This window comes from Capricornis sumatraensis, chromosome 3 (genome assembly GCF_032405125.1).
Source record: "Capricornis sumatraensis isolate serow.1 chromosome 3, serow.2, whole genome shotgun sequence".
Taxonomy (NCBI): Eukaryota; Metazoa; Chordata; class Mammalia; order Artiodactyla; family Bovidae; genus Capricornis; species Capricornis sumatraensis.
In genome coordinates this window covers 46,276,828-46,303,986 of record NC_091071.1, presented here as the reverse complement: position 1 = coordinate 46,303,986, position 27,159 = coordinate 46,276,828, and the positions used below count along the sequence as shown (strand labels likewise).

General features: G+C 42.2%; 1 protein-coding gene across 2 annotated transcripts in view; it reads right to left on the bottom strand.

Annotated features, from left to right (window-relative positions):
- The window catches only part of PLEKHB2 (pleckstrin homology domain containing B2), a 50,094-nt gene extending 23,473 nt beyond the window's left edge, over positions 1 to 26,621 (bottom strand). For both annotated transcript variants that reach the window (XM_068967087.1, XM_068967089.1), the window contains exons 1-5: positions 26,533 to 26,621; positions 12,321 to 12,365; positions 10,518 to 10,670; positions 9,101 to 9,203; positions 146 to 185 (exon numbers count right to left, since the gene is read on the bottom strand). In XM_068967087.1, coding sequence (XP_068823188.1) covers positions 146 to 185; positions 9,101 to 9,203; positions 10,518 to 10,670; positions 12,321 to 12,357 — 333 coding nt within the window. In that variant the 5' untranslated portion in view covers positions 12,358 to 12,365; positions 26,533 to 26,621. The remainder of the gene's footprint in view (positions 1 to 145; positions 186 to 9,100; positions 9,204 to 10,517; positions 10,671 to 12,320; positions 12,366 to 26,532) is intronic.
- Between the last annotated feature and the right edge of the window lie 538 nt (positions 26,622 to 27,159).

The window sequence follows — 27,159 nt, the reverse complement described above, 5'->3', positions numbered from 1 at the left end:
TGAAACTCAGCCTGTCTATCTCTGCTTGCTCATCCAGGGCCAAGTGGCAAAAACACTGCCATTTTCCTTCTCACCCTCCTATTCTCCCATTTTTTACAGCAAGACTATGAGAAAACATTGTAAGTGACTGCCATTAGCAACTTACTGTGTTTGTCCTGGCATCCTGGAGTGTAAATTTCCAGGCCCTAAAGAAAAGAAAAAGAAAAAAAGGTACTTTATCTGAGGCAATCCAACATCCATCTCAAACCTGCAGTGGCATCAGAATTTTTGAAAAACCTTGTTTCAGTAACAGACTTTTAGCCCTTTTCATATTATTCGTGGGGTTCTCAGCCACCTCACCTGCCTGCTGAGAAATCAGTATGCAGGCCAAGAAGCAGCAGTGAGAACTGGACATGGAACAACAGACTGGTTCCAAATTGGGAAAGGAATACGTCAAGGCTGTATACTGTTACCCTGCTTATTTAACTTATATGCAGAGTATATCATGTGAAAGGCTGGGCTAGATGAAGCACAAGCTGGAATCAAGACTGCCAGGAGAAATATCAATAACCTCAGATACACAGATGACACCACCCTTATGGCAGAAAGTGAAGAAGAACTAAAGAGCCTCTTGATGAAGTGAGAGGAGAGTGAAAAAGTTGGCTTAAAACTTAACATTCAGAAAACTAAAATCATGGCATCTGGTCCCATCACTTCATGGAAAATAGATGGGTAAACAATGGAAACAGTGACAGACTTTATTTTTCATGGTCCAAAATAACCGCAGATGGTGACTGCAGCCATGAAATTAAAAGACACTTGCTCCTTAGAAGAAAAGCTATGACAAACCTAGACAACATAATAAAAAGCAGAGACGTTACTTTGCCAACAAAGGTCCATCCAGTCAAAGCTATGGTTTTTCTAGTAGTCATGTATGGATGTGAGATTTGGACTAAAAAGAAGCTGAGCACCAAAGAGTTGATGCTTCTGAACTGTGGGGTTGGAGAAGACTCTTGAGAGTCTCATGGACTCCAAGGAGATCCAACCAGTCAATCCTAAAGGAAATCAGTCCTGAACACTCATTGGAGGGACCGATGCTGAAACTGTAACTCCAATACTTTGGCCACCTGATGTGAAGAACTGACTAATTTGAAAAGACCCTGATGCTGGGAAAGATTGAAGGCAGGAGGAGAAGGGAACAACAGAGGATGAGATGGTTGGATGGTATCACTGACTCAATGGACATGAGTCTGAGTAGGCTCCGAGAGTTGGTGATGGACAGGGAAGCCTAGCTAGCATGTTGCAACCCATGGGGTCGCAAGAGTCAGACATGACCGAGCGACTGAACTTAGCCCTTGCTTCAAGACTCACTCAGTCAACTCACTTGAGACGTGCACTAGGAATATATAATATGTAAAGAAAAAAATCTACAGTGTTGATACATATGTAATATTTAAACTATAATCTATACTACAGTTTTTCCTTTTTTTTTTTTTTAATTTTTGGCTGAGCCACGGGTATATGGGATCTTAATTCCCTGACCAGGGATTGACCCACGCTCCATGTAGTGGAGGCACTGAGTCTTAACCACAGGACCACAAGGGAAGTCATTCACTTTTTAATAAATGTAAAATGCACCATGCTTAATTAACTAAACAGTCAAGGCTATGGTTTTTCCAGTAGTCATGTATGGATGTGAGAGCTGGACTGTGAAGAAAGCTGAGCGCTGAAGAATTGATGCTTTTGAACTGTGGTGTTGGAGAAGACTCTTGAGAGTCCCTTGGACTGCAAGGACATACAACCAGTCCATTCTAAAAGAGATCAGTCCTAGGTGTTCTTTGGAAGGAATGATGCTGAGGCTGAAACTCCAGTACTTTGGCCACCTCATGTGAAGAGTTGACTCATTGGAAAAGACTCTGATGCTGGGAGGAATTGGGGGCAGGAGGAGAAGAGGACGACAGAGGATGAGATGGCTGGATGGCATCACTGACTCGATGGATGTGAGTTTGAGTGAACTCCGGGAGATGGTAATGGATAGGGAGGCCTGGTGTGCTGCGATTCATGGGGTCGCAAAGAGTCAGACACGACTGAGCGACTGAACTGAACTGAAGTGAACTGAAACCTACATTTATCAGGTCATGTTACATATACAGATCTATTAATATTTGATTTTTTAAATGGCTACATAAAGTTCCACATATGAGATATAGAAGGTCAGCAATATTTTGCACTTAAAAATATTGCTGGTATTTGAGAAGCTGATATATAACAAATTAAGTTTAAGGTGTACAGTATGATGATCTGAATCACATATGACATAATTGATTGCTACAATAAGGGACCTCTACCCCTACACATCTGATTAATTTTTTACTTCTTTGGTGATAACATTTAAGATCTACTCTCTTAACTTTCAAGTATATGAAACAGAACTATTAATTATAACCACTGCTGTACAAGAGATGCTGAGAACTTACTCATCTTACAGCTGGAAGCTTATACCCTTTGTCCAATATCTCATCATTTACCTCAACCACTGGTGAACACTATTCTACTCTCCACTTCTATGAAAATGAAAGTCTTAGTTGTTCAGTCATGTCTGGCTTTTTTAGATTCTTCACATTAATGAGAAATACAGTCATTTTTCTTTCTTTGTCTGACTTACTTCACTTAGCATAAGGCCCTCAGGATCCATTTATATTGCTGTGAAAGCAGCATTTCTTTTTCCATAGTTGATTAACAGTCCATTGCTCACACATGTGCAAGTCTGTGTGTGTGTGTATATGTATCATTTTATCAATTCATTCATTCTTCAGACACTTAAGCTGCTTCCATGTGTTGGCTACTATGATTAATGCAAGAGACACAAGGTGCAGCTATCTCATCAACACAACCATTTAATCCCCTTCAAACATATGTCGAAAAGTGGCATTTCAGAATCATATGTTAGCTCTAGTTTTGTTTTTTTGAGGAACCTCCATACTGTTATCCATAGTGGCTTCACAAATTTACATTCCCACCAAAAGTGCACAGGATTCTTTTCTCCACATCCTCACCCAACAACTTATGTTTTGTCTTTTTGTAACAGCCATTCTAAGGTAGCCATACAATTGCACTCATTTAACATGCTAGCAAGTTAATGCTCTAAATCTTTCAGGCTAGGCTTCAACAGTACATGAACTGAGAACTTCCATATGTACAAGCTGGATTTAGAAAAGGCAGAGAATCAGTGATCAAACTGCCAATATCCACTGGATCATAAAAAGCAAAGGAATTTCAAAAAAACATCTACTTCTCCTTCACTGACTACCCTAAAACCTTTGTGTCGATCACAGCAAACTGTGGAAATTTCTTAAAGACAGGGGACTACTAGACCACCTTATCTGCCTCCTGAGAACCCTGCAGGCAGACCAAGAAGCAACATTAGAACTGGACATGGAACAGTGGACTGGCTTAAAACTGGGAACGGAGTGCGTCAAGGCTGTGTGTTGTCACCCGTACTTGTTTAACTTATGCACAACGCTGGTGTGGATGAATCCAAAGCTGGAGTCAAGACTGCTGGGAGAGGGCTTCCCAGGTGGTCCAGTGGTTGAGAATCTGTCTGCCAATGCAGGGGATATGGGTTCAATCCCTGCTCCAGGAAGATCCCATATGCCACGCGTGGAGCGACTGAGCCCGTGTGCCAGGCGACTGAGCCAGCACTCTAGAACACATGCTTCACACAGGAGAAGCCACTGCGGCGAGAAGCCCGCGCACCACAGCTGGACAGTAACCTGCACTCTCCACAACTAGAGAAAGCCCCGGGGTGGCAGCAAAGACCCTGTAAAGCCGCAGATAGATAAATCTTATAAAAAAAAAAAGAGTGCTGGGAGAAACATAAACATCAACCACCTCAGATATGCAGCTGATACCAACCTAATGCCAGCAAGTGAAAAGGAACTAAAGAGCCTGTTGGTGAAGGTAAAACAGGAGAGTGAAAAAACTGTTTTAAAAACAGGGTTCTGTAACAACCTAGAGGGGTGGAATGGGGAGGGAGGCAGGAGGGGGCGTTCAACAGGCAGGGGACATAAGTATACCTATGGTTGATTCATGTTGATAATTGACAGAAAACAACACAATATTGTAAAACAAGTATCCTTCAATTAAAATGAATTTAATTTTTTAAAAATTCAGCATTCAAAAAACTAATAAGCTCATGGTCTCTGGTCCCATAACTTCATGGCAAACAGGTGGGGGAAAAATGGCAACACTGACAGACTTTATTTTCTTGGGCTTCAAAATCACTGTGGATGGTGACCGCAGCCATGAAATTAAAAAACACTTGCTCCTTGGAAGAAAAGTTATGACAAAGCTAGACAGCATAATAAAAAGCAGATAAGACATCATTTACCTGACAAAGGGTCTATCTAGTCAAAGCTAAGGTTTTTCCAGTAGTCATGTATGGATGTGAATTACCATAAAGAAGGCTGAGTGCTGAAGAACTGATGCTTAAAATCAACACATTAATAAACCTCTATTTTCCCATACAGATTAAGAAACAATCTCCTCTGACTCACCTAGCTCTTCAAATCCAAACAAGGCAAGTCTTTCAGTGTATTTTTAACTCTTCTCCCTCCTCTATGACAACACCTCCCATGTTTCGTTATTAAACTATTCTAAAATTTTAGTTCTAGATGTTTTTTTCCACTACTACTTAAAGGAACAGTCCACACACGACATCTCAGCACACAGCAGAGTAGAGCAGTTAAGAACAAAGGGCTATAAAGACAAACACCTTCTTCCAACAACCCAAGAGATGACTCTACACATGGACATCACTAGATGGTCAATACCGAAATCAGACTGATCGAAATCTTTAAAGTCAAAGCAGGAGAAGCTCTATACAGTCAGCAAAAACAAGACAGGGAGCTGACTGTGGCTCAGATCATGAGCTCCTTATTGCAAAATTCAGGCTTAAATTGAAGAAAGTGGGGAAAACTATTTTCTTCCACTCAGGTATGACCTAAATCAAATCACTTATGATTATACAGTGGAGGTGATGAATAGATTCAAAGGATTAGATCTGGTAGACAGGGTGCTTGAAGAACTATGGATGCAGTATTGCACAGGAGACAATGACCAAAACTATTCCACAGGAAAAGAAACGCAAGAAGGCAAAGCAGTTGTTCCAAGAAGCCTTGCAGATAGCTGAGAAAAGAAGACAAAGAAAAGGAAAAAGCGAAAGATATATACCCAACTTAATGAAGAGTTCCAGAGAGTAACAAGGAGAGATAAAAAAGCATTCTGCAGTGACAAATGCAAAGAAATAGAGGAAAAACAGTAGAATGGGGAAGACTACAGAGATCTCATCAAGAAAATTAGAGATACCAAGGGAACATTTCATGCAAAGATGGGCTCAATGAAGTGCAGAAACAGTCTGGACCTAACAAAGGAGGCGATATTAAGAAGAGGTGGCAAGAATACACAGAGAACTGTACAAAAACGGCCTTAATGACCCAGATAACCACGACAGTATGGTCATTCACCTAGAGCCAGACATCCTGGAGTGTGAAGTCAAGTGGGCCTTAGGAAGCATTACTACGAACAAAAGCTAGAAAAGCTATGGAATTCCAGTTGAGCTATTTAAAATCCTAAAAGATGATTCTATTAAAGGGCTGCACTCAATATGTCAGCAAATTGGGATAACTCAGCAGTGGCCACAGGACTGGAAAAATGTCAGTTTTCATTCCAATCCCAAAGAAAGGCAATGCCAAAGAATGTTCAAACTACCAAACAATTGTGCTCATTTCACATGCTAGCAAGGTAATGCTCAAAAATCCTTCAAAGTATGCTTCAACAGTATGTAAACCCAGAATTTCCAGATGTACAACCTAGATTTAGAAAAGGCAGAGGAACCAGAGATCAAATTGCCAACATCTACTGGTTCACAGAAAAAGCAAGGGAATTCCAGAAAAATATCTACTTCTGCTTCATTGACTACACTAAAGTTTTTGACCATGTGGATCACAACAAACCCTGGAAAATTATTAAAGTGATGGGAATACCAGACCACCTTTTCTGTCTCCTGAGAAACCTGTATGCAGGTCAAGAAGCAACAGTTAGAATCAGACTGGTTCACTGAACAATGGACTGGTTCAAAATTGGGAAAGAAGTACAGCAAGGCTGTATTTTGCTACACTGCTTATTTAACTTGTATACAGATTACATCGTGCAAAATGCCAGTCTGGATGAACCCCAAGCTGGAATTAAGGTTGCTGGGAGAAATATCAACAACCTCAGATATGCAAATGATACCACTATAATGGCAGAAAGTGAAAAGGAACTAAACAGCCTCTTGAATTTTTTTAATTAATTAACTTTTTATCGAAGGATAATTGCTTTACAGAATTTTGTTGTTTTCAGTCAAACCTCAACATGAATCAGCCATAGGTATATATGTGTCTCCTCCCTTTTGAAACTCCCTCCCATCTCTTTCCCCATCCCACCCCTCTAGGTTGATACAGAGCCTGTTTGAGTCTCTTGTTAACTATCAAAGAGGAGAGCAAAAAAGCTGGCTTAAAACTCAACATTCAAAAAACTACTATCATGGCATCCAGTCCCATTCTGTTCAGTTCAGTCGCTCAGTCGTGTCCGACTCTGCGACCCCATGAATCACAGCATGACAGGCCTCCCTGTCCATCACCAACTCCCAAAGTTCACCCAAATTCATGTCCATCAAGTTGGTGATGCCATCCAGCCATCTCATCCTCTGTCGTCCCCTTCTCCTCCTGCCCCCAATCCATCCCAGAATCAGAGTCTTTTCCAATGAGTCAACTCTTTGCATGAGGTGGCCAACGTACTGGAGTTTCAGCCTCAGCATCAGTCCTTCCAATGAACACCCAGGACTGATCTCCTTTAGGATGGAATGGTTGATCTCCTTGCAGTCCAAGGGACTCTCAAGAGTCTTCTCTGACACCACAATTCAAAAGCATCAATTCTTCAGCGCTCAGCTTTCTTCACAGTCCAGCTCTCACATCCATACATGACCACTGGAAAAACCATAGTCTCAACTAGCCTTTGTTGGCAAAGTAATGTCTCTGTTTTTTAATATGCTATCTAGGTTGGTCATAACTTTCCTTCCAAGGAGTAAGTCCCATTACTTCATGGCAAATAAATGGGAAAAAGTAAAACAGTATCAGATTTCATTTTCTTGGGCTCCAAAATCAGTGCAGACAGTGACTGCAGCCATGAAATTAAAAGATGCTTGGTCTTTGGAAGGAAAGCTATGACAAATCTAGACAGTGTACTAAGAAGCACAGACCTCACTTTGTCAACAAAGGTCCATCTAGTCAAAGGTATGGTTTTTCCAGTAGTCATGTACAGACATGAGAGTTGGACCATAAAGAAGGCTGAGCACTGAAGAACTGTTGCTTCAAACTGTGGTGCTGGAGACGAATCTTGAGAGTGTCTTGGACAGCAGGGAGATCAAACCAGTTAATCCTAAAGGAAATCAGTATCATGGAATATTCACTGGAAGAACCGATGCTGAAGCTCCAATACTTTGGCCACCTGATGCAAAGAGGTGACTCCTTGGAACAGACTCTGATTGTGGGAAAGACAAGGCAGGAGTCATCGACTCATAGACATGAGTTTGAGCAAACTCTGGGTGACAGTGAAGGCCTGGTGTGCTGCCATCCATAGGGTCACAAAGAGTCAGACACAATTGGGCGACTGAACAACCACCACCCACATTATAAAGTGAGGATTAAACAACATATATAAAGCAGTCAGCACAGAGCCCAGGTCAAAGGAAGTGTTCAATGTATACAAACTTAAATTAATGACTAGTAAAAATACACAGAGATCCAATTCATAGAACAGTAGCAAACTGGCTTGATGTGTTCATGTCTCCATTTGTCTGTATGTAAGCTACATCTCTTCCAGAAAGTGACATTTATGATTCACTAATATAAATAAGAATGTAAAAAAGAAACTACATCTGGCATTTAAACTAAAAAGTTCAGCATGCCTATAATGAGGATAAGCATTTATGTAAAATGCAGGGTCAGACACTCTAACAAACTGGCCACCTGGATTTTATAAAAATGTCATATACATATGAATATTTTAATATACAGGAATAATATTAAAATCTCTGTTAATGAATTCTCAAAATGTCCAGAGTTAACCTACGGTAGTGGTAGAGTGTGGACAGAAAAAAAAAAAATTAGTTTTCAAGATTCTCGTCCTACATTAATGCTATGTATGGGATGTTCTGGGATGAGAATTAATAAAGTTGGGCTTTCCTTCTTGTATTTCTATACTCTTTCTTCAGAGATAGCAAATGAAAGTGAGAACCATCAAAAGAGGGAAAAGGCTATACAGATGTCAGTGCTATTTAAAAAGACGTTTACATTAAAATAACAGGATTTAACGGTGATTCCTTGCTAGTCCACAGGTTAGGATTCTGCATTCTCACTGCTGTGGGCCCAGGTCTGATTACTGGTTCAGTCAGTTCAGTCGCTCAGTTGTGTCCAATTCTTTGCGACCCCATGAATCGCAGCACACCAGGCCTCCCTGTCCATCACCATCTCCCGGAGTTCACTCAGACTCACGTCCATCGAGTCAGTGATGCCATCCAGCCATCTCATCCTCTGTCGTCCCCTTCTCCTCCTGCCCCCAATCCCTCCCAGCATCAAAGTCTTTTCCAATGAGTCAACTCTTCACATGAGGTGGTCAAAGTACTGGAGTTTCAGCTTTAGCATCATTACTGGTTAGGGAACTAATATCTCACAAGCCAGGCAGCACAGCCAAAAAAATCACAAGATTTCAGAACCCACTTAAGCCATGCCCAACATCCAGTGCATGTCTAGTAATGAGGAAAGAATGCAAATCCAGGGTATCTAATACTTCCTGCCATACTCACTGTATCAGCACACTGCATGAGCAGCTCCGCAGAGGCAGAAACTAGCATCAGGCCATCAGATATGGACTAAGACACTGTTAACATTCCTTTCACACACCTCTAAGTCACTTATTATGCTGCCTAAAGGAAAACTTAACTCCTATTCTTTTCCCTTTCTGCAACTGGAAGCTAAAACAGAAAGTACTTTTTAAGTTAAACACATCAGAAAAAACTTACAAACAATCATCTGTGCTTTCTGCACAAAGACTGATGGTTTTTCCATCTCGGCAAACAATCTGCAGCATACAGTCTTTTGGCTTCCCATCTGGTGGCTGAATATCTATAAAAAACATACAGAAATATTAACACCACTTTTTCCCTCCAAGGATTTCTTCTTAGTAGCTCAGATAAGCAAAGGACCAGTACTTCAGAACACTGTAATTATAAAACATCTTTATTCTGCCCTACAGAACCAAACACATGAATCATTACTCCGTTCTATTTCGACTGCCTGTAGGAGAAACAAGTAAGCCTCTTCAAGAGGGCATCCACATATGATGACACACAGAACAGGCCAGACATCAGAACAATAAGCACAATGAAAAGTGTTGCAGAGCATCAGTTACTAGAACACTTACTTCTTTTAGTCACACGAAGCATCAAACTACATCAGTGCTTTATAAGCGGAAATCAGATGTTCAAGTGTCTCTGGGACTTCTCCGGTGGTCCAGTGGTTAAGAACCTGTCTTCCAATGCAGCGAATGGGGGTTTGATTCCTGGTTAGGGAACTAAGATCCCACATGCCACGGGGCAACTAAGCCTGAGCAAAAGCCCGTGCAGCACAACAAGAGAGACTGTACGCCACAACTGCTAAGCCCACACACTCTACAGCTCACCACAACTAGAGAAGTTTGCATGCTGCAACAAAATACCCGGCAACCAAGATCCCACGTGCGGCAGCTAAGACTCAACACAACCAAAATAAATATTTTTTAAAAACAAACTAAAAAACTCATAAAAAGAAATAAAGTATATCTGTGTACCAAGAAGTATAAGGCCTATGATATCTGAGCCTGGTTCAAGTAAGTATTTCAACAACTAGTCCATAGAAACTTGTGTTTCAAGAACTTATATGGGCAGGATGTTACAACACCAATGGTTACTACAGCGGACTCTACTCCAGAGCTAATAAAACAGAGAAGTCCACATATGCCATTAATTAGAAAAGTCTGTGCTTATTAAAAAACTATTCCTTCAAAATTTATATAAGAGGTAACTCCAGGAAAGACATCAGATTTTTAAGAAACTGACTGGAGCTGATATCAATAAGCCAGTTTCTGAGTCACAAAATCTAAACTACCTAGAGTAGCTCCATCCTTCTGGGGTTCCCAGCACTCTGATTCCTTAGTTCTCCACCACTTTCTTCATGAGAGAGAACAGAAATGTGGACTGATGGATCTATTCAGAGGAGAAAATTAACCTGCCGACGCATATGGGTTATAATCAGGGGTCTGGTTTCATCTGGCTACCTCTTCCTACATGAAACCCTTCTTTGATCTGTAAATGAAAGCAAAGTGGCTAAGAAAGAGGAATCGCTCCCACCAAGAATGGGGAAGGGTAGGTGACAGAAGCTGGACACGGCAAGCCCACTTACCCCGACACTCGTGTCCCATCCGAATGTTGATGCAGTCCACTGGCATGTGGACCTTATCTTCTACACTCTGCCGAGTTTGGTCATCATAATAGATCAGGTGACCATCTGACCACAGGTCAAACCAATTCTTCTTCCAGCGCTTCAAAATAGTACCTGAAAAAAAGTGGAAATGTTGGCTTTGAGTGGAAAAGCAAGGACTTTGTCCTCTGACTCACAGGTATCAGAAACAAAAGAAACTTTCCTCTTGCCCCGAAAGTATCCCTGCATATGCCTGCCCAGGGCAGTCTATCAAAACGGAAATGGAAGCAGACCCGGGCTGCATGAACACTCATGCTGCACCAGGGTTGCAGGCAGCACACTCTAAGATGACAATTCCACTCCTACTGAGAACGCTGCCTCTTAAGTTTCAAAACACAAAAGAAAACAAAAGCTGAATAAATTTCAAGCTAATGAAATATGTCTAGCATTTAACTCTCCATGTGGTATATCTAAACCTTCTGAGTAGTATCTAACTGCTAGATCAATTAGAAAATGTTGGACTATAAACTCTCTATTTAGAAGTAACAGTAATACCTTCCTCTTCTGGAAAATATCTTTCTTTTTCTTGAAAGAGTTTCATGTATACTTTTCTCTAACATTCACCTTCCCTTACAGCCCACAGTGTAGGAGAGTCTCCCTGCCTGAGGCTATGCAGAGGCAGGCTCAGATACTGGACACATCCACTCCCAGGGCCTGGCTCCCATCCAGCATGCATCCATCACAGTCTATCAGTTTGAGAGAATGCATCCTTTCATTTGTAATCTTGGACTAGGCATTTAACTTCACAAAACTCTCATTTCCTCGTCAGCCAAAAAGGAAAACTAAGTCATCCCTGCACCATATCTATACCTAACAGCTACATCTTTTGTTCCTATAGATCCCAATTCCAGGCCAAATGTGCACAAATTCCACTGCATGTGCCTCTCCGTATCTCCCATGTCCACTGCAGGTATCAAAAGAATGCTCATCACAGCAGCCTTCCAAGTTTCTTTTACCACTATCAAGCACCCACCTTGCTGAGAAGGGCAACCACAGCACTTGCCCAAATTGATAAACAACTGGCATCCAGCATCTATTTGATTGGCAGCGCCTGAGCTGTGCAAAAACTACTGAAGAGAGCCACCCAAATACAGACAGGTGTGATCACAAGGCTGGGGAGTGCCAGCCAAGCACCACAGCTGCCGTCAAAGCCCCAACTGCAGAATCCTAAACCAGACTGTCAGGCCCACAGAGACAAGTCCAAGAAAATGAACTCAATCTCACAGGGAAAGAACTGAGTCTCTTCTCCAGAGTCCTTTAGGAGATAAAAAAAGATTCGGTTTTAGGTAAACGCACTCTCTCAGATCAAATCTTAATCTATAATTGAAGACTCCAGTATTTCAGAATCTCATCACTGTTCAATTCCTAGGATAAGACAGCTATTTCCTACAAAGTAAGCAATACCTTCATAGTAATATACCAGCTCAGCTTGGGTAGACTTAAGAACCTCAGGTCAGCCATTAATAATAGAGAATGCTAGTAAGCAAAACCAGCAGGGACTACTATCCCCTGGTTTCTGTCAAGGCAGCAAGCAAGAAGAAGCTTCATGTGTGCAGAAAAATAGTTCACAGAAATCTAAAAATCTGCAAGAGGAAATCCAGAGCAACAGCATTAATAAGACTGTGTTATTTGTTTGTAAATGTCAGCAGTATCAGCCACAGAAATAAAAGATGAGTCCTAAGGCAACTCTAAACCCAGACCAAGGGGCTCATGTCCTATACTTACTCTGTCGCAGCAACCATCCACTCTTCACAAATGCCATTTTCTCACCTACAGAAAAAAAACAGGCAGGTTCAAAATCATATTCAGAAAAGAGAATGACCCATATGAGCTGTTTTTACTCACTTCTGACACCAAATGTGTGTGGTTTTTCCATACCAGTAACCAATTCTCCAATTCTCAGGACACCAATTGGATGTCTACTGATTCAGGTGGATTCCAACACTAACTATGTGGAGTGACCATCAGACCTCACAGCTTAAAGGTTCAGTTCCACAAGAGTGCTCCCACTTTAAAGAAAAGTCCTAGGCCTATTGTATTTCTGATGTATAAATCGGGAGATTGATACATATAAATTGACTTATTTATACATACAAATTCATATATATATTGACTCCCTCCTGAGATTCAATAATCTGCTATGGCTCACAGAACTCAGGAAAGCACTTTACAATTTTGTTTATTATAAAAGGATTCAACTCAGGAACAGCCAAATGGATGAGATGAAGTGTGCAAGCAGAGCTTCCACTGCCTCTCCAGGCACCACTTCCCAGCATCTCCATGTGACCATTCAAACTCTGTCATTTATGGGTTCCTAAGGAGTTTCCACTAGGTAGCCATGATTATATCACTGGACACTGGTGATTAAGCAGCAGTCTCTCTGCCATCTCTGGAGGTCCAGGAATGGGGTTGAAAGTTCTAACCTTCTCATCACAAGCTTGGTTCCTCTGGCAACCAGCCCCATCCTTAAGTCACCTAGGTGCACCCCACACCAAGAGTCATCTCATTAGTATAAACTCAGGTATGGTTGAAAGGGATTTATTGTGAACTAAAGAAAAAACAAAAAAAAACAACTCCTAATGCCTCTGATCTCTCAGAAAATGCCAACATTTTAGAAGTTCATATGTTTCTTATCATATCACAAAATCACAGTTGTTTTGGCCTCTCTGTCCTTACTCCTTTCAGCTGGGTAAAGAACCAAAGTCATTTTATGTCACTGGCCATCTGGAATTTACTTAAGACCTTGTTAACTGGGCCAATACAACCCCCAACACATACATTCTAGTTTTTAGCCTCAGCACCCTGCCCACCTTTTTAAAAGTAAGACTGATGCTGAAACTCCAATACTTTGGCCAACTGATGCGAACAGCCAACTCATTGGAAAAGACCCTGAAGCTGGGAAAGATTGAAGGCAGAAGGAGAAGAGGGCAACAGAGCTGAGATGGTGGGATGGCATCACCAATTCAATGGACAGGAACTTGGGCAAATTCCAGAGATGGTGAGAGACAGGGAGGCCTGGAATGCTGCAGTCCGTGGAGTCAAAGAGTCAGACAGAACTTGGCGACTGAAAAACAACAATCCTGCCCACCTTACTAAGTCTAACTCCACTTAGGTCTAATAGACATAAAGCAGCCCCAGAACACAAAGATTCAGCTTTGTCAAGAACTTGTGACTTCTCCTAACATGCCTGGAATGGTGGGGATCTGGGGTCCAGCTGCCTAAACCCTACCCTGGGTGCACCCTGCTGCTGCTGTTGCTGAGTCGCTTCAGTCATGTCCGACCCTGTGCGACCCCACAGACGGCGGCCCACTAGGCTCCCCGGTCCCTGGGATTCTCCAGGCAAGAACACTGGAGTGGGTTGCCATTTCCTTCTCCAATCCATGAAAGTGAAAAGTGAAAGTGAAAAGTGAAAGTGAAGTCGCTCAGTCACACCCTACTCTTAGCGACCCCATGGACTGCAGCCCACCAGGCTTCTCCATCCATGGGATTTTCCAGGCAAGAGCACTGGAGTGGGCGGCCATTGCCTTCTCTAGGTGTGCCCTAATGACTTTACATAGCCCAGTTACAACTGGGTGTGCATGGGTGTCAGCCGGTGGAGTGGCCAGGTCAGAGCAGAACAAAAAACTCAAAGAGCAGAACTCACCAAAAAAAAGAAAAAGTCTAATAACTTTAACTCCATAAAAATAAAAATCTGAGTGGCAAAACTAAAGAAGACCAATAAAAGACTAAGAAAAATACATTTTACAACCATACACATGGCAGCAGTGAGTTACTTTCCTTCACTTACAAAGCCGACTGACAACAGAAACACCAATCATTTGGCAGTTCAGAGAAAAAGAAACATGAATGGGCAAAAAACTCAAAAGCTACTCCATTTCTCTCTCAATTCAAATAACAAAATTCAAATCACAAGTTAACAACATTACCTATTACAGGGCCACAAATGAAAGAAACTATGATACCCAGAAAGGAGAAAGCATAATGTCAGGAATGAAAACTGCTGTAATCTTTTGGGAGGAGAATCTGACAATATCCATCCAAACTTTAAATATTCATACACTCTGACCTAGCAACCTCACCATCACTAGGAATATGCCTCCTTGATACACAAATGCAGTTTTCACCCACATACGCATAACACTGTCCCCAACCAGAGGCCCCTCCACACATGGCAGATCATCATACAGATGTGGAAAGGACTGCAGCAGAACAGTGTGTGCTAATGAACACACAGAGCCGGTATCAACCAGCACAACTGCTTTCTGGAAGGTATCATAAAACTGCTAATAATGTGTACCTCTGAGGAGAGGAATGGGCAATGCTGAGTGTCAGAAAAGAGGGTGAATACTCAGGCCTATTACAACCTTCTGTACTATTCAAGTTTTTAAAAACAACTTGCAAATGTTGTATCATTTTATTTATTTAATTCTTGGCTGCACTGGGTTCACTGCTGCCTGAGGGTTCTCTCTACGTGTGGTGAGCAGGGGCTACTCTCCTCTCGGGGAGCACGGGTTCTGGGGTGCGGGCTGCAGCGCTCCTGGCACACAGGCGCCGTAGCTGCAGCCTGAGGGCTCAGAGCATGGCCTCAGTAGTCGTGACACACAGGCTTAAGCTCCCCGCGGCACGTGGGATCTTCCCAGGCCAGGGACTGAACACATCAACAGATACTATTTGGAGGCTGAAATTATGAGCTACTTTTGTTTTCTACTTTAGCATTTTTAGGTATTCTCTTAAGACATATAAGTTTTGGAAGGTTGGCAAAACGGAGCACAAGCCCAAGTAGCCACCTCAAAGGAACAAATGAGCTCTCCCTCGTTTAATGTTTCCCACGCCTAAGTACGGCTCACGAGTCATCCTACACTTCAGCGTCTTCAAAATGAACGTTCTTAGTCTCCCGGAAGTTTTTGCCAGTTCATGCTGCTTGTCCTCACCAAGAAAGAAAAGATGTTTTTTCTTCTTTCTCTCCCACATTTAGGTACTCAAACATACAGTCCCAGATGAACTAGATGCACAAAGTCAGTCTCTTCCTTCTCCCAGAGGATGTGCGTGCTGCTTACTGCTGCTGCTGATGAGGTTACACGCCCGAGGCAGCTGACTGTTGAGAAGGCAGTGCTACCTGCTGAGCCACTGACTCACCCGACCAGGAAAATTCCCGCTAATGCAAGGCTTTCCATTAAGCAAAATGATGGGTTTCATCATTACTTAAACTGAGTGGAACTAGTTTTCTGCAACTTGCAGCCTATAATAAGGGTCCCCAACCCCCAGGAAGCAGACTGGAGTGGTCTGTGACACAGCAGGAGGTGGGTGGCAGATAAGCAGAGCCTGCTACCCATAGCCTGCTGGCCCCTACTCCACGGAAACAGTCCCTGGTGCCAAAAGAATGTTACAGGTGGCCTGTAACATCCCTGAAACAATCATTTACTTCCAAAAGCATTTGAGGCAGAGAAATAATACTATTATATTTTCATTCAACAAATATTCTTTGAATATCTGATGTGTGCCTAGCCTTACAGCACACACTAAGGATAAAGCAGTGACCAAGCCAAAAGCCCAGCTTTCATGCTAGTTGACACTCTAATGGAAGAAAAAGATTAAACTTGGAAGTTAAAAAGACAGGGGATGGATGTTACAGATGCCATCACATCTCTGCAATGATATTATTACCCCAAAACATAAAACTGAAGGGTATTCACTCATGCCAAATCCTGGATATTTATACTAAAACTTCCTACAATCGTTAACAGAAACTCGTTTATTTTCCCTCGGATTAGGCCAAAAATTACCTGTAGGTATTGGGAGCCACCTAGTTTACAATACATACATAAAACCTGACTGAAATGCTGCCACACAACTGTGCTGGTGGATGTGGAACCAAGTGAACAGTGCAAAAATGTGGAGCAATAGGAAGGAATTTCCCAAACTTCTGTGGCAAATTTTTTAAAATCTCTAATGATTGATATTCCTTTAGCTATATTTGTTGACATTTATACTGGTCAAAATGGCAGCTCAGCCTAACATTGAAATTAACAGCAGCTTCATTTACTCACAGGTCTTTAAGAATCCGAGACCAACAACTTTATGTGCCTGTAAGATTAACATCCCAAGTTCGAGCAAGCTCCAGGGGTTGGTGACGGACAGGGAAGCCTGGCATGCTGCAGTCCACAGGGTTGCAAAGAGTCACAACTGAGCGACTGAACTGAACTGAAAATTAACATCCAGATTAATCCAGAACTGATCATTCACATCCTGGATCCACTAGCATCCAGGAAAGTGAAGACTTAAAAAGAGAGTTCCTTAAGGACCAAGAAATTTCCAGTTATTTACTAACTGTATACATTAACATTTGAGTTGCCAGATATCGTGCCTACGTTTTCTTTGACATTTGCTTGGGGGTGAGGCTGGGTTTCTTTCACTTTTCAGGTAGATGTGACTCAAGGGGATGTCAACAAGAGAAAACTGAAAACCCAACTTGGAAATCAATTTCAGGCCACTTGAGGCAAGATTTAAAACAGGAATAAAACGGAAAAAAAAAATTCTACATAGATAGGACAACATTATAAATCTATCTCTGGCATGGCTAAATAGTTCAAAACAAATGAAGAAAGGGAAAGGTAGATTATTACAAGGTAGAAAGAAACTTAAACTGAAATTAGCAACAGAAACTCATTACTTTTTGAAAAAGGGTAATTGTTCTGCAGACTCAGGTAGCTTCTTATCTGGTATCATCCTGTCTACCCTTAGTCATTACATGGACAATCTTACATGCCCAGATATTTATCTCTAATACTGGTCTCCTCTAAAAGGAACCTGTACTCCTTTAAAATGAGCTGGTTACAATTCAGGGACAAGATACCTCAAGATGTGCCTAAGATGTCTTACTGTCAAAAAAAAAAGGTGCTCTCAGGAAAAAAGTCAACCAGCTAAAGAAAGGGTATTTAATGGCCAAACTGTGACAACACAAGTGCCAATGTGAAAACAGTAATTACAGTTTATTAAAACCAACTGAGGCTAAAAGGCATCCTAAGTATAAAAATGATTAAAACCATACAGCCACATCACTATAGAATGTGTTTGAGAAAACATGCACTGTGACTTCAATTTCACAATGAAGGGGATGGTGGTTACAAAAAACAGGTCAAACTATTTGATTTGTGTAATTCCTTCCCCTTACTAAATAACTCAAAGTTACAGCATTAACAGTAAGAGATATTTGTTATTTACAGCCTAAAATGTTAGAATTTCTTTTTTAAGACAAAAAGTCTAGAGTTCTGAGTTAAGGACTCAAATGTACTGAAACACAGGCAGCAGAGAAGACTGTAGGAACAGGCTACAAACCATCCAAAAACTTAAAAAACAAGCTCTTTATCTCCATTAAAGAGGTGTGCTTCCTTTGTGTCTGCCAGCCTCTTCTGTCAGGTACCATGTCACACCACTATGTGGAGAATATTGCCTCGTTAGCAGGAGCATCCTCAACCTCTGGCTCCCAACCTATACGTGAGACATAACACAATACAGACCCCAACACTGAGCCGCATAAATAAGAGACACCAAGGTAACAAGTACATAAACAGGAGCAGCTGCTTCATCTGCTCCTAAATGACCCACCTTACCAATGCTGGACCACAGCTACATCTTTTTATCTAGAGTCTGTCCCCTGCCAAGCTCCTCCAGCATATCCTGAGCCCTGATCACAGAGCGGAGGAGGAGGGATACTGCCCATCACTCAGCCTACTTGCCCTCAGCCTTGTAGAGCATTCACATGCCACTGCCCAAAACAGATCCATCATCAGCCTAGACCAATTCCTGGTCCTGGATCCTGCTAGCCTGCCCTGCCTTTAGGTTACCTAGGATAGGATAACTCAATGCTCAGAAGGGAAAAAGAAAAAAAGGCAGACTTTAAATATCCATCTTGCCATTTTCCCATCCACAGTATTTAGAAATATTACATATTTCTACAAGTCCATATTTCTTGTCACTAAACACTTCAATTCACATGAGAGTTAGTTTCAAAGAGAGAAAACGCAACAGTGACATTAAAATGAGAATCCAAGACAAACAATCTATTAATAATGTAAAGATCACCCCTCCTGGACTGCTTTGCTATTTTCAACATTAATGACAAATTAAACACCTAATCTGCTTTCTCATGAAATGAATTTTAGTTGCATAAATCCACAAAGGCAAAAAGATGGCAACAGAAACAAAAGCAGATGAGCTGCTAAGAACATAGTGAAAGGTCTAAAGTAAATGAACAAGTAGTAACTAACAAATATAAAATTTAGCTTTCTCTGCTTTTCATGTGCTAACAATCAAAACACAGCAAGCCAACCCTAGTCACAGAACACTGTGAAGATTCAGGATTTAGAAGTATGAGATAATTCTAAAGGTGGGGGAGATTATCAGAATTTACTGAAAGTCTTTAAGAAGAGTCACTAGGCCCTCTAACACATCCAGGCTACTATCCTCCCCAATCCTGAGGATTTCTTTTCTGGAAAGGCTGAAACACAGAGGATTTATCTACTCTTGGTGATATCAGGGATAGCTCAGACTGGAAGTGAGACGCCACACTTAGGGGAGTAACAGAGTAAGTGAACATCCTGAACTTCCTGTTCTCTTCCTTTTCTTAACTGCCAGACTCTTCAGGTGTGGGCAAAGGCCACAGCCCAAGGCTCATTAATACTGAAAAAAATTTCTTTTCTATAAAACAACTGACCTCTGCCTAAAACCCTAGAAGAAAGCTCACCAAGTAGTAAACTTTAAACAAACACACAAACCTCCAGGCAGTATTTTTAACATCTTAAGTAGAAACAGCATGTGTGTTCAGGCTTCGCAGGTAGTGCTAGTGGTAAAGAATTCGCCTGCCAATGCAGGAGATATAAGAGACACGGGTTTGATCCCTGGGTTGGAAAGACACCCTGGAGTAGGAATATCCCCTGGAGTGGCACCCTACTCCAGTATTCTTGCCAGGAGAATCTTTTGAACAGAGGTGCCTGGTGCTACCATCAATATGGCTACAGAGAGTAGGATCTGACTGAGAGTCTGAGCATAGCATGTATGTTCAGGCATCTGAGGAAGCCTCGAGATAAGAGACTAAAAAATATAAGATTAGAAAAAAAAAACTGACACTTTCACAGGAATTAGAAACAACTGCAGGGAGCAAAGGAAAACTTTTAAGAAAGTTATTACGTTGGTGAAAAAGTAACTAGTTTTTCACTGTTGAACTTTGCCATTTGATATTGGAATACATTCTTATATAAAAATAGCTAAGTTATACATCATCTTTATATGAATTTCTCGATTTATGTTTTTTGGCTAATGACTCATTACTTGCTGTCTATTTTATATTTATTTTAGACCATGGAAATGATGTTAGACAAAAAGAAAATTCAAGCCATTTTCTTACTCGAGTTCAAAATAGGTCATAAAATAGTGAAGACAACTCGAAACATCAACAACCCATCTGGCCCAGGAACTGCTAATGAATGTACAGTGCAATGGTGGTTCAAGAAATTTTGCAAAAGAGATGAGAGTCTTGAAGATGAGGAATGCAGTGGCTAGCCATGAGAAGTTGATAATGACCAACTGCGAGCCATTACTGAAGCTGATCCTCTTAAAACTACAGAATAAGTAGCCAAAGAACTCAACATCGACCACTCTACAGTCATTAGGCATTTGAAGCAAAACGGAAAGGCAAAAAAGCTCGATAAGTGGGTGCCTCATAAGCTGACCACAAATCAAAAAAACGCTTGAAGTGTTTGTCTTCTCTTACTGTACATAGCAACAATAAACAATTTCGCAACCTGATTGTGACATGTGACAAAAAGTGGGTTTTATACAAATGGTGAAGACCAGCTCAGTTGGTGGACCAAGAAGCAGTTTCAAAGCACACCCAAAGCCAAACTTACACCAAAAAAAGGTCAAGGTCACTGTTTGGCAATCTGCTGCCAGTATGATCCACTACAGTTTCCTGAATTCTGGCGAAACCATTACATCTGAGAAGTATACTCAGCAAATCGGTGAGGTGCACTGACAACTGTCCCACAGTGATCAACAGGAAGGGCCCAACTCTTCTCCGTGACAACACCCAACTGCATGTCACACAACCAACACTTCAAAAGTTGAATGAATTGGGCTACGAAGTTTTGCCCCTTGCGCCATATTCACCCGACCTCTTGCCAACCAACTACCATTCTTCATGCATCTCGACAGTTTTTTGCAAGGAAAACACTTCCACAACCAGGAGGAGGCAGAAAATGTTTTCCAAGAGTTCATCGAATCCAGAAGCATGGATTTTTTATGCCACAGGAATGAACAAACTTATTTATCATTGACAAAAATGTGCTGATTGCAATGGTTTCTATTTTGATTAATAAAGATGTATTTGAGCCTAGTTATAATGATTTAAAATTCATGGTCTGAAACCGCAACTACATTTGCACCAACCTAATACTGTTACCAGAGAAATGACACACAATATTGTAGCCAAAAAACAAAATGTTCTAAAATATAAACATTCAGAGCTCTCAGTTTAAAATGATTAATCAAATCTAAAATACAAGAGCATAAAAGATCATAATGGGAGAACTCTCTCTGAAAGGGGAAAAAAAAAAGGCCAAGAATTGAAAACAAATAAATAAAGGATAACCCTGGTTATAAAGCATCCTGCTTACAAGAGAGTTACATAAATAAACCATTGGAAAAAAGTAGAAAAAATACTATACAAACATTTTTCAGAAGATGACAATGCATTTCTAGACACAAAAGCTTCACTGAGTGTCCAGCAAGATGAATTTAAAAAGATCCTCAGTAAGATTTAATTGAAATTGCAGACTCTACAGACAAAAAAAGAGAACTTAAAACTTCCGGGGGGGGGGGGGGGGGGGCGGCGCAGAGTCACATAATGGATAAACAAAGCATAAGGGCATTTTTATCAACAATACTGGAAGCCAGAAGGCGATGAATCAGTATCTTCAAAATGCTGAGAGAAAATTATTTTCAAGCCAGAATTCCATACCAAATTATTAATCAAATAGATAAAATAAGGACATTTACACACATGCTCAAAGACTTAAGATTTACCCTCCATGCACCCGACTCTGTTTCCAGAACCTAGTGAAGAACGTATTCCACCATAATAAGAGAGGAACTAGGAAGCCAATAATGAACAAAGGGAAAGAAAATGCCCAGGATGAAGGTGAAGGAAGGTCACAGGAAGATAACTGTGCCACAGGCCCAGAAAAGAAACCAGTCCAGATTGGAGGACAGTGGAAAGGGACAGAAACTGACATTATCTAAGAGACTCTGGTAAACTCAAAAAGTGTGTTTACAGGGGGCAAAAGTCCTCCATGGCAGGAAGTCAAAGATTACATCTAAATCAATAGCAATGTTACTATATCTCAAACATAAAAAAGGCAGCTAAAAAAACTAGTTGTCTCTAGTTAATGGAAAGGGAGTGGGTTTTTCACTCTTAGGTTTAAAGTGCTATTTGGATTTTCAATTTATGTATATACATTATTTTGATAAATGTGAACATGTAGGCAATAATTTTTATTATTCTTAAATATATATTTTTTTAATCCCTAAATGAACAGCATTTACCTGAACCTTCCAATAGTTCTTTGTTTTCAAAATGGAGGGAGAAACTTGTTATATTTTTAGGAATCAAAAATCATCAAGTATGATTCTGATAATATGCTTTTAAAAATTCATAGAACCTAATGCTTCAGAGTACAGGGTTTGAAGTCAAAAGAACTGCTTTTAAATCCTGGCTCAATCATTTATAAATCACCTTGGGCAAGTTACTTAGCTTTTCCAAGGCTTAGTTTCTTCATCTATAAAGTGAGAATACTAATTCCTACTTGGATAAGATGTTTGGAAAATTGGGTAAAATAGCTTGTGCTTGCATAGTGTGTGACAGTTACTAAAACCAACAAATGGTAGCTACTCCCACAGCAATTATTACTACTATTTTTGCTATTATTTCCTCACCATCCACCTAAAATTTGCCCAAAACATTCTAGAAGACAGAAGCACATGAGGCTGCTTCTCAAATGGCTTAGGAGACTTACTAAGATGCCCCTGGCTGTCAAAATTTGAACACACAGTAGAAGGGGAAAAAAAAAAAAAAAAAACATAAACCAAAAAACCCTTCCCAGAATACCTAACTAAATCAGTCTCTGAAGAAACAGTAATAGCTTTCTGACATACCTTGCTGAATTTCACTTTCCGTGTGTCTTTGTGTGTGTGTGCACACGCACACAAGCGCTTAATCGCTCAATCGTGTCCGACTCTTTGTGACTTCACGGACTGTAGCCTGCCAGGCTCCTCTATCCATGGGATTCTCCAGGAAAGAATACTGGAGGGGGTTGCCATTCTCTTCTCCAGGGGATCTTCCCCACCCAGGGATCAAACCCACATCTCCTACACAGCAGGCAGATTCTTTACCTTCTGAGCCACCAGGGAAGCTATACCCTGAAGTAGGATCTAATGCATAAACTAAAACTCTACAGGAGTAGAGTTCTACAGGACAGAATACCTACCAGCAAACTAGCTGCAAAACAGCCACCTTACTCACATACCAATAAAATCTACAAAAAGTTTAAAAAATACAAATCATATTCAACATTTCATTTTTGGGGGGGTGCACCTCTTGGCTTATGGGATCTTAGTTCCTTCCCCATCTAGAGATCAAACCCAGAACACATACCCTGCCCTCACCCCAACCTTGGGGCAGTGAGAGCACCCAGCCCTAACCACTGGACTGCCAGGGAATTCCTCAAGTCACTTTGAATATGAACTCAAATCACTTTAAAAATCATTGAATCTTAAAGGGGACCAATTTAAAAGTTGGAAAGAATATTGCCTTTGGAATCTGACATTTCTGAACTAAAAGCCCACTTTACCTGGCTCATTTAGTTAGCACTGTCTACCTTTCCAAGGAATATGACTACCTCAAGAGTGGTATCTGGAGACTTCCCTCACAGTCCAGTGATTAAGACTCCAAGCTCTCACTGCCAAGAGCAGTTCAATCTCTGGCTGGGGAACTAAGATCCCACAGTTGCATAGCTGGATAAAATTTTTTAAAAAGTGGTATCTGTTCATTCTGTACCTACACATTTCACAAATTCACTCCCTGAGATTATCAGGAAATTTACTTACTAGGGGCTTCCCTGGTGGCTCAGACAGTAAAGAGTCTGCTTGCAATGCAGGAGACCCTGGGTAGGGAAGATCCCCTGGAGAAGGGAATGGCAACCCACTCCAGTATTCTTGTCTGGAAAATCCCATGGACAGAGGAGACAATCCATGGGATCCCATAAGAGCTGGACACGACTGAGTCACTAACACTTCCACTTTCAGAGGAACTAGTATTTTAGCTGTAAAATTACTTCCTTACCAAAGGAAGGAAAACTTTGTTCTTCAAGGACTCCAAAACAACACAGGGGACAAGGATTGGGTAATCTATTATCATTCAGAGGTCAGTTCATATTTGGTGTTGGCCATTTTACATACCGATCAATTTTTAATAACAAACCCAATACAAGCACCCATCAAAGGACAGACAGACTAAAACAAAGAGGCAAGAAAGTTCAATACTCTGTACTCGGGATCAAATTCAGAAGCAGATATACAGCCAATAAAATAGGACTGATTCAACTAGCCCACTTTTTGTAACTTTTCAAAGAATATTTGTTTGGCTGCACCAGTCTTAGCTGTGGCATGCACGATCTTCCATCTTCATTTTTATTGCAGCGTGCAGGATCTTTAGTTGCAGCGTGCACGATCTTCCATCTTCGTTTTTATTGCAGCATGCAGGATCTTTAGTTGCAGCATGTGGATCTAGTTCTTTGACCAGGGATTGAACCCCAACCCGTGCATTGGGAGTGCAGAGTCTTAGCCACTGGACCACCAGGGAAGTCCTTTTGTAACATTTTTAATAGTTAATTTTACTCAGCAGTTTTTGGTAGTTACTGACACTAATAAAGTAATTCTTTAATTTCTTTAGATATCCAGTAAGAAACAAAAAAAGAGGACAGGAGAAAGAACCCAAATATTAATGTAGGATAGCAACCTGGTAAGTACAGCAGCAAACCTTCTAGAGTGAAATCAAGAAAAACCTCTATTTTCCCAAGAAGTAATATGACTACCTCAAGAAGGTATCTGTTCTTTCTACACCACTTACATACACATTTCACAAATTCAGTCCCTGAGATTATCAGGCTATTTACTTACAGAATATGCTAACACCATTAAAAACATGCTAGTAAAGAAACGGCATTAGGTTCTGAGTTCTTTTCTGCAATCTCCTTCAGTAAGCATTTACTGACCACCTATATTGTGCCAGACACTCTCACCAGCCAGGATAATCCTGCAACATATGTTTGATTCCTGTTCTCAAGAGATTTGAGGGGGAGTGGGGGGAAGGGCCGGGGCATTAGTTAAGTCATCACTACCACACAAGGGTAAACACTAATCACAGGGAAGACCAGACAAGCACCTGCCCAGCTCTCTCCCCAACAACCACCTTCTGTCAATAACCATCAGACCAGTCCAACCCAGCCCAGGGTTAAGAACTTCCTGGGCCGAGGGCCGTGGTGAGCACAAGAAAACCAGCTGCAGGAGCAGTCTTGCTGCACATGCACACAACACATCTATTGTACTTTGGTCATTATTTGTCAGACAAACATTAAGGGTCGTAAACAAACAGGTAGTTAACAGATAAGCAGCTCGGGGCCCTAATTCCCCCTCCCTTCGTGACTGAGACAAGTCACTTCCTGCACTGGAACTGGTCTCCTCAAAGTTCAACAAGACCCAGGAACTTCCTTTCCTTTATAGACAAAAGCGCTGCTCCCTCTGACAGTGGCTCTACCCCGTCCTAGACAGAAAAGACATTTAAAAAAACGAGAGCTTCTCAGGAGTCAATTCCAACATGATTTAAAATTAACTATGTCCCCCTAGATTGTTTTTGCTACTGTGACCATCTCACCTCATTCCTTTGCCCCGCCCACCCTGGAAACCTGGAATTTTACTATTCGGTCATTTATAAACACATTCCTGTGTAAGTTACTCTACTTTTGAGTTAAAAGAACAAAAAACACTGAGCTCTGAGATTCCTAATGTAACTGGCAGGTGAGACAATCTGTCAAAAAAAGACATAATGCAACTAGGAGCACTTAAAAACTAAGACACTGCAAAACCGAGAGTAGATGAAACCAAGCAGAGAAGAGCCCCACACGCGAGCGCAAAGCTTCAATGCCACTCCAGACTCCTTCTTAAGGAGAATGAGACCTCCAGGTGTGAGGAGAACCAAAGAGTCCAAATCCCCTGGGCTGGCGGGACAGCAGGGGCGGAGTTCTGCGCCCACACTGCAGATGGGCAGCGGGCCGGCGGGGGGCACCTGCAGGAAGGGGGGCAGCAGCAGGAGCTCTCCAGCTGGCCGGGCGGCTCCAGAGGAGGCTCTAGGGAGAGAGGGAAGGAGCCGCTGAGGGGTCAACTCGGATGGGGCGCGGTCGCGCAGCTCCAAGGGAGGCTCCAGAAGGAGAGAAAAAAAGGGACGAAGGGAGGGGGGTTTCCTGTGGAGAAGACACAGGCGGACGGCTATAGGGGAGGCTCCAAGGGATCGGAGGGGCGGAGCGCGACGGTCTGGAAGGGGGGTCCGTTTGTAGGAGGCGAGGGCGGCGGCTCTTGGACAAGCTTGGGAGGGCCCGGGGGAAGGAGGGAAGCAGAGAAAGAGGGTGACATGGAGGAGAAAGGAAGGGGAGGGGAAGGGCTCGGGCGGGGCTGGGGGGCGCGGATGGGCCTTTCCAGAGGAGACTCCGGGGGGACCGCCGCCTGGGTGGGGAACGGAGGGCACGGGCCTGGGGTCTCCTCGGATGGGCGCAGGGTGAGTGGGCCCGGCCTGAGGGCGTCTGGGTCGCCGAAATCGGACAGGAATATTCACCTGGAAAGCCTCCGGGCACCACCGCGCACAGAAACAGGTCCGAAGCGAAAGGACACTGCCGGGTTACTCGGCACCGCCGGCCTCACGCTGGCGTCCCGGCCGCCGTCAGACGTCACGCCTCCCCGGCGCGCATGCGCAGGGCACGCAAGGCAGGCCGGACGTGCGGCGGGGCCCAAACGGGCCTGACTAATAGGGGCGGCGTGGGCAGGGTCAGGCTTAAGTTTCAACTGGAAGGGAACTGTAGACTCCCCTGACATTGCTTGTAAATACCACTTTCCCGCAAAAGGAGCTGGGCAGGGCTCTTGAGAGATACCGGTGACTCTAGAACTGGGACAGGGAAAGTACGACTGAGTCTGCAGCATACCACAGCGCCATAAGTCAAGAATACCCAAAAATACGTGTAGGTGTGTCAAGGGACAAAGGACTCAACCTGCAACAGCTCCCAGTGCCCAAACCTGGCACAGTTTTATTTAGAATATAAGGTAAGTATACTAGAGTCTATTCTGCTGTAAGTAAATATATTATTTGGGAAGGGAGCTAAGTCTTCCTTATAGAAGAATTCTAATGAATCACACTCCATCCAGAAGATTTATTAATCGCCACCCACCCATCCCTGAGCATGAGCTG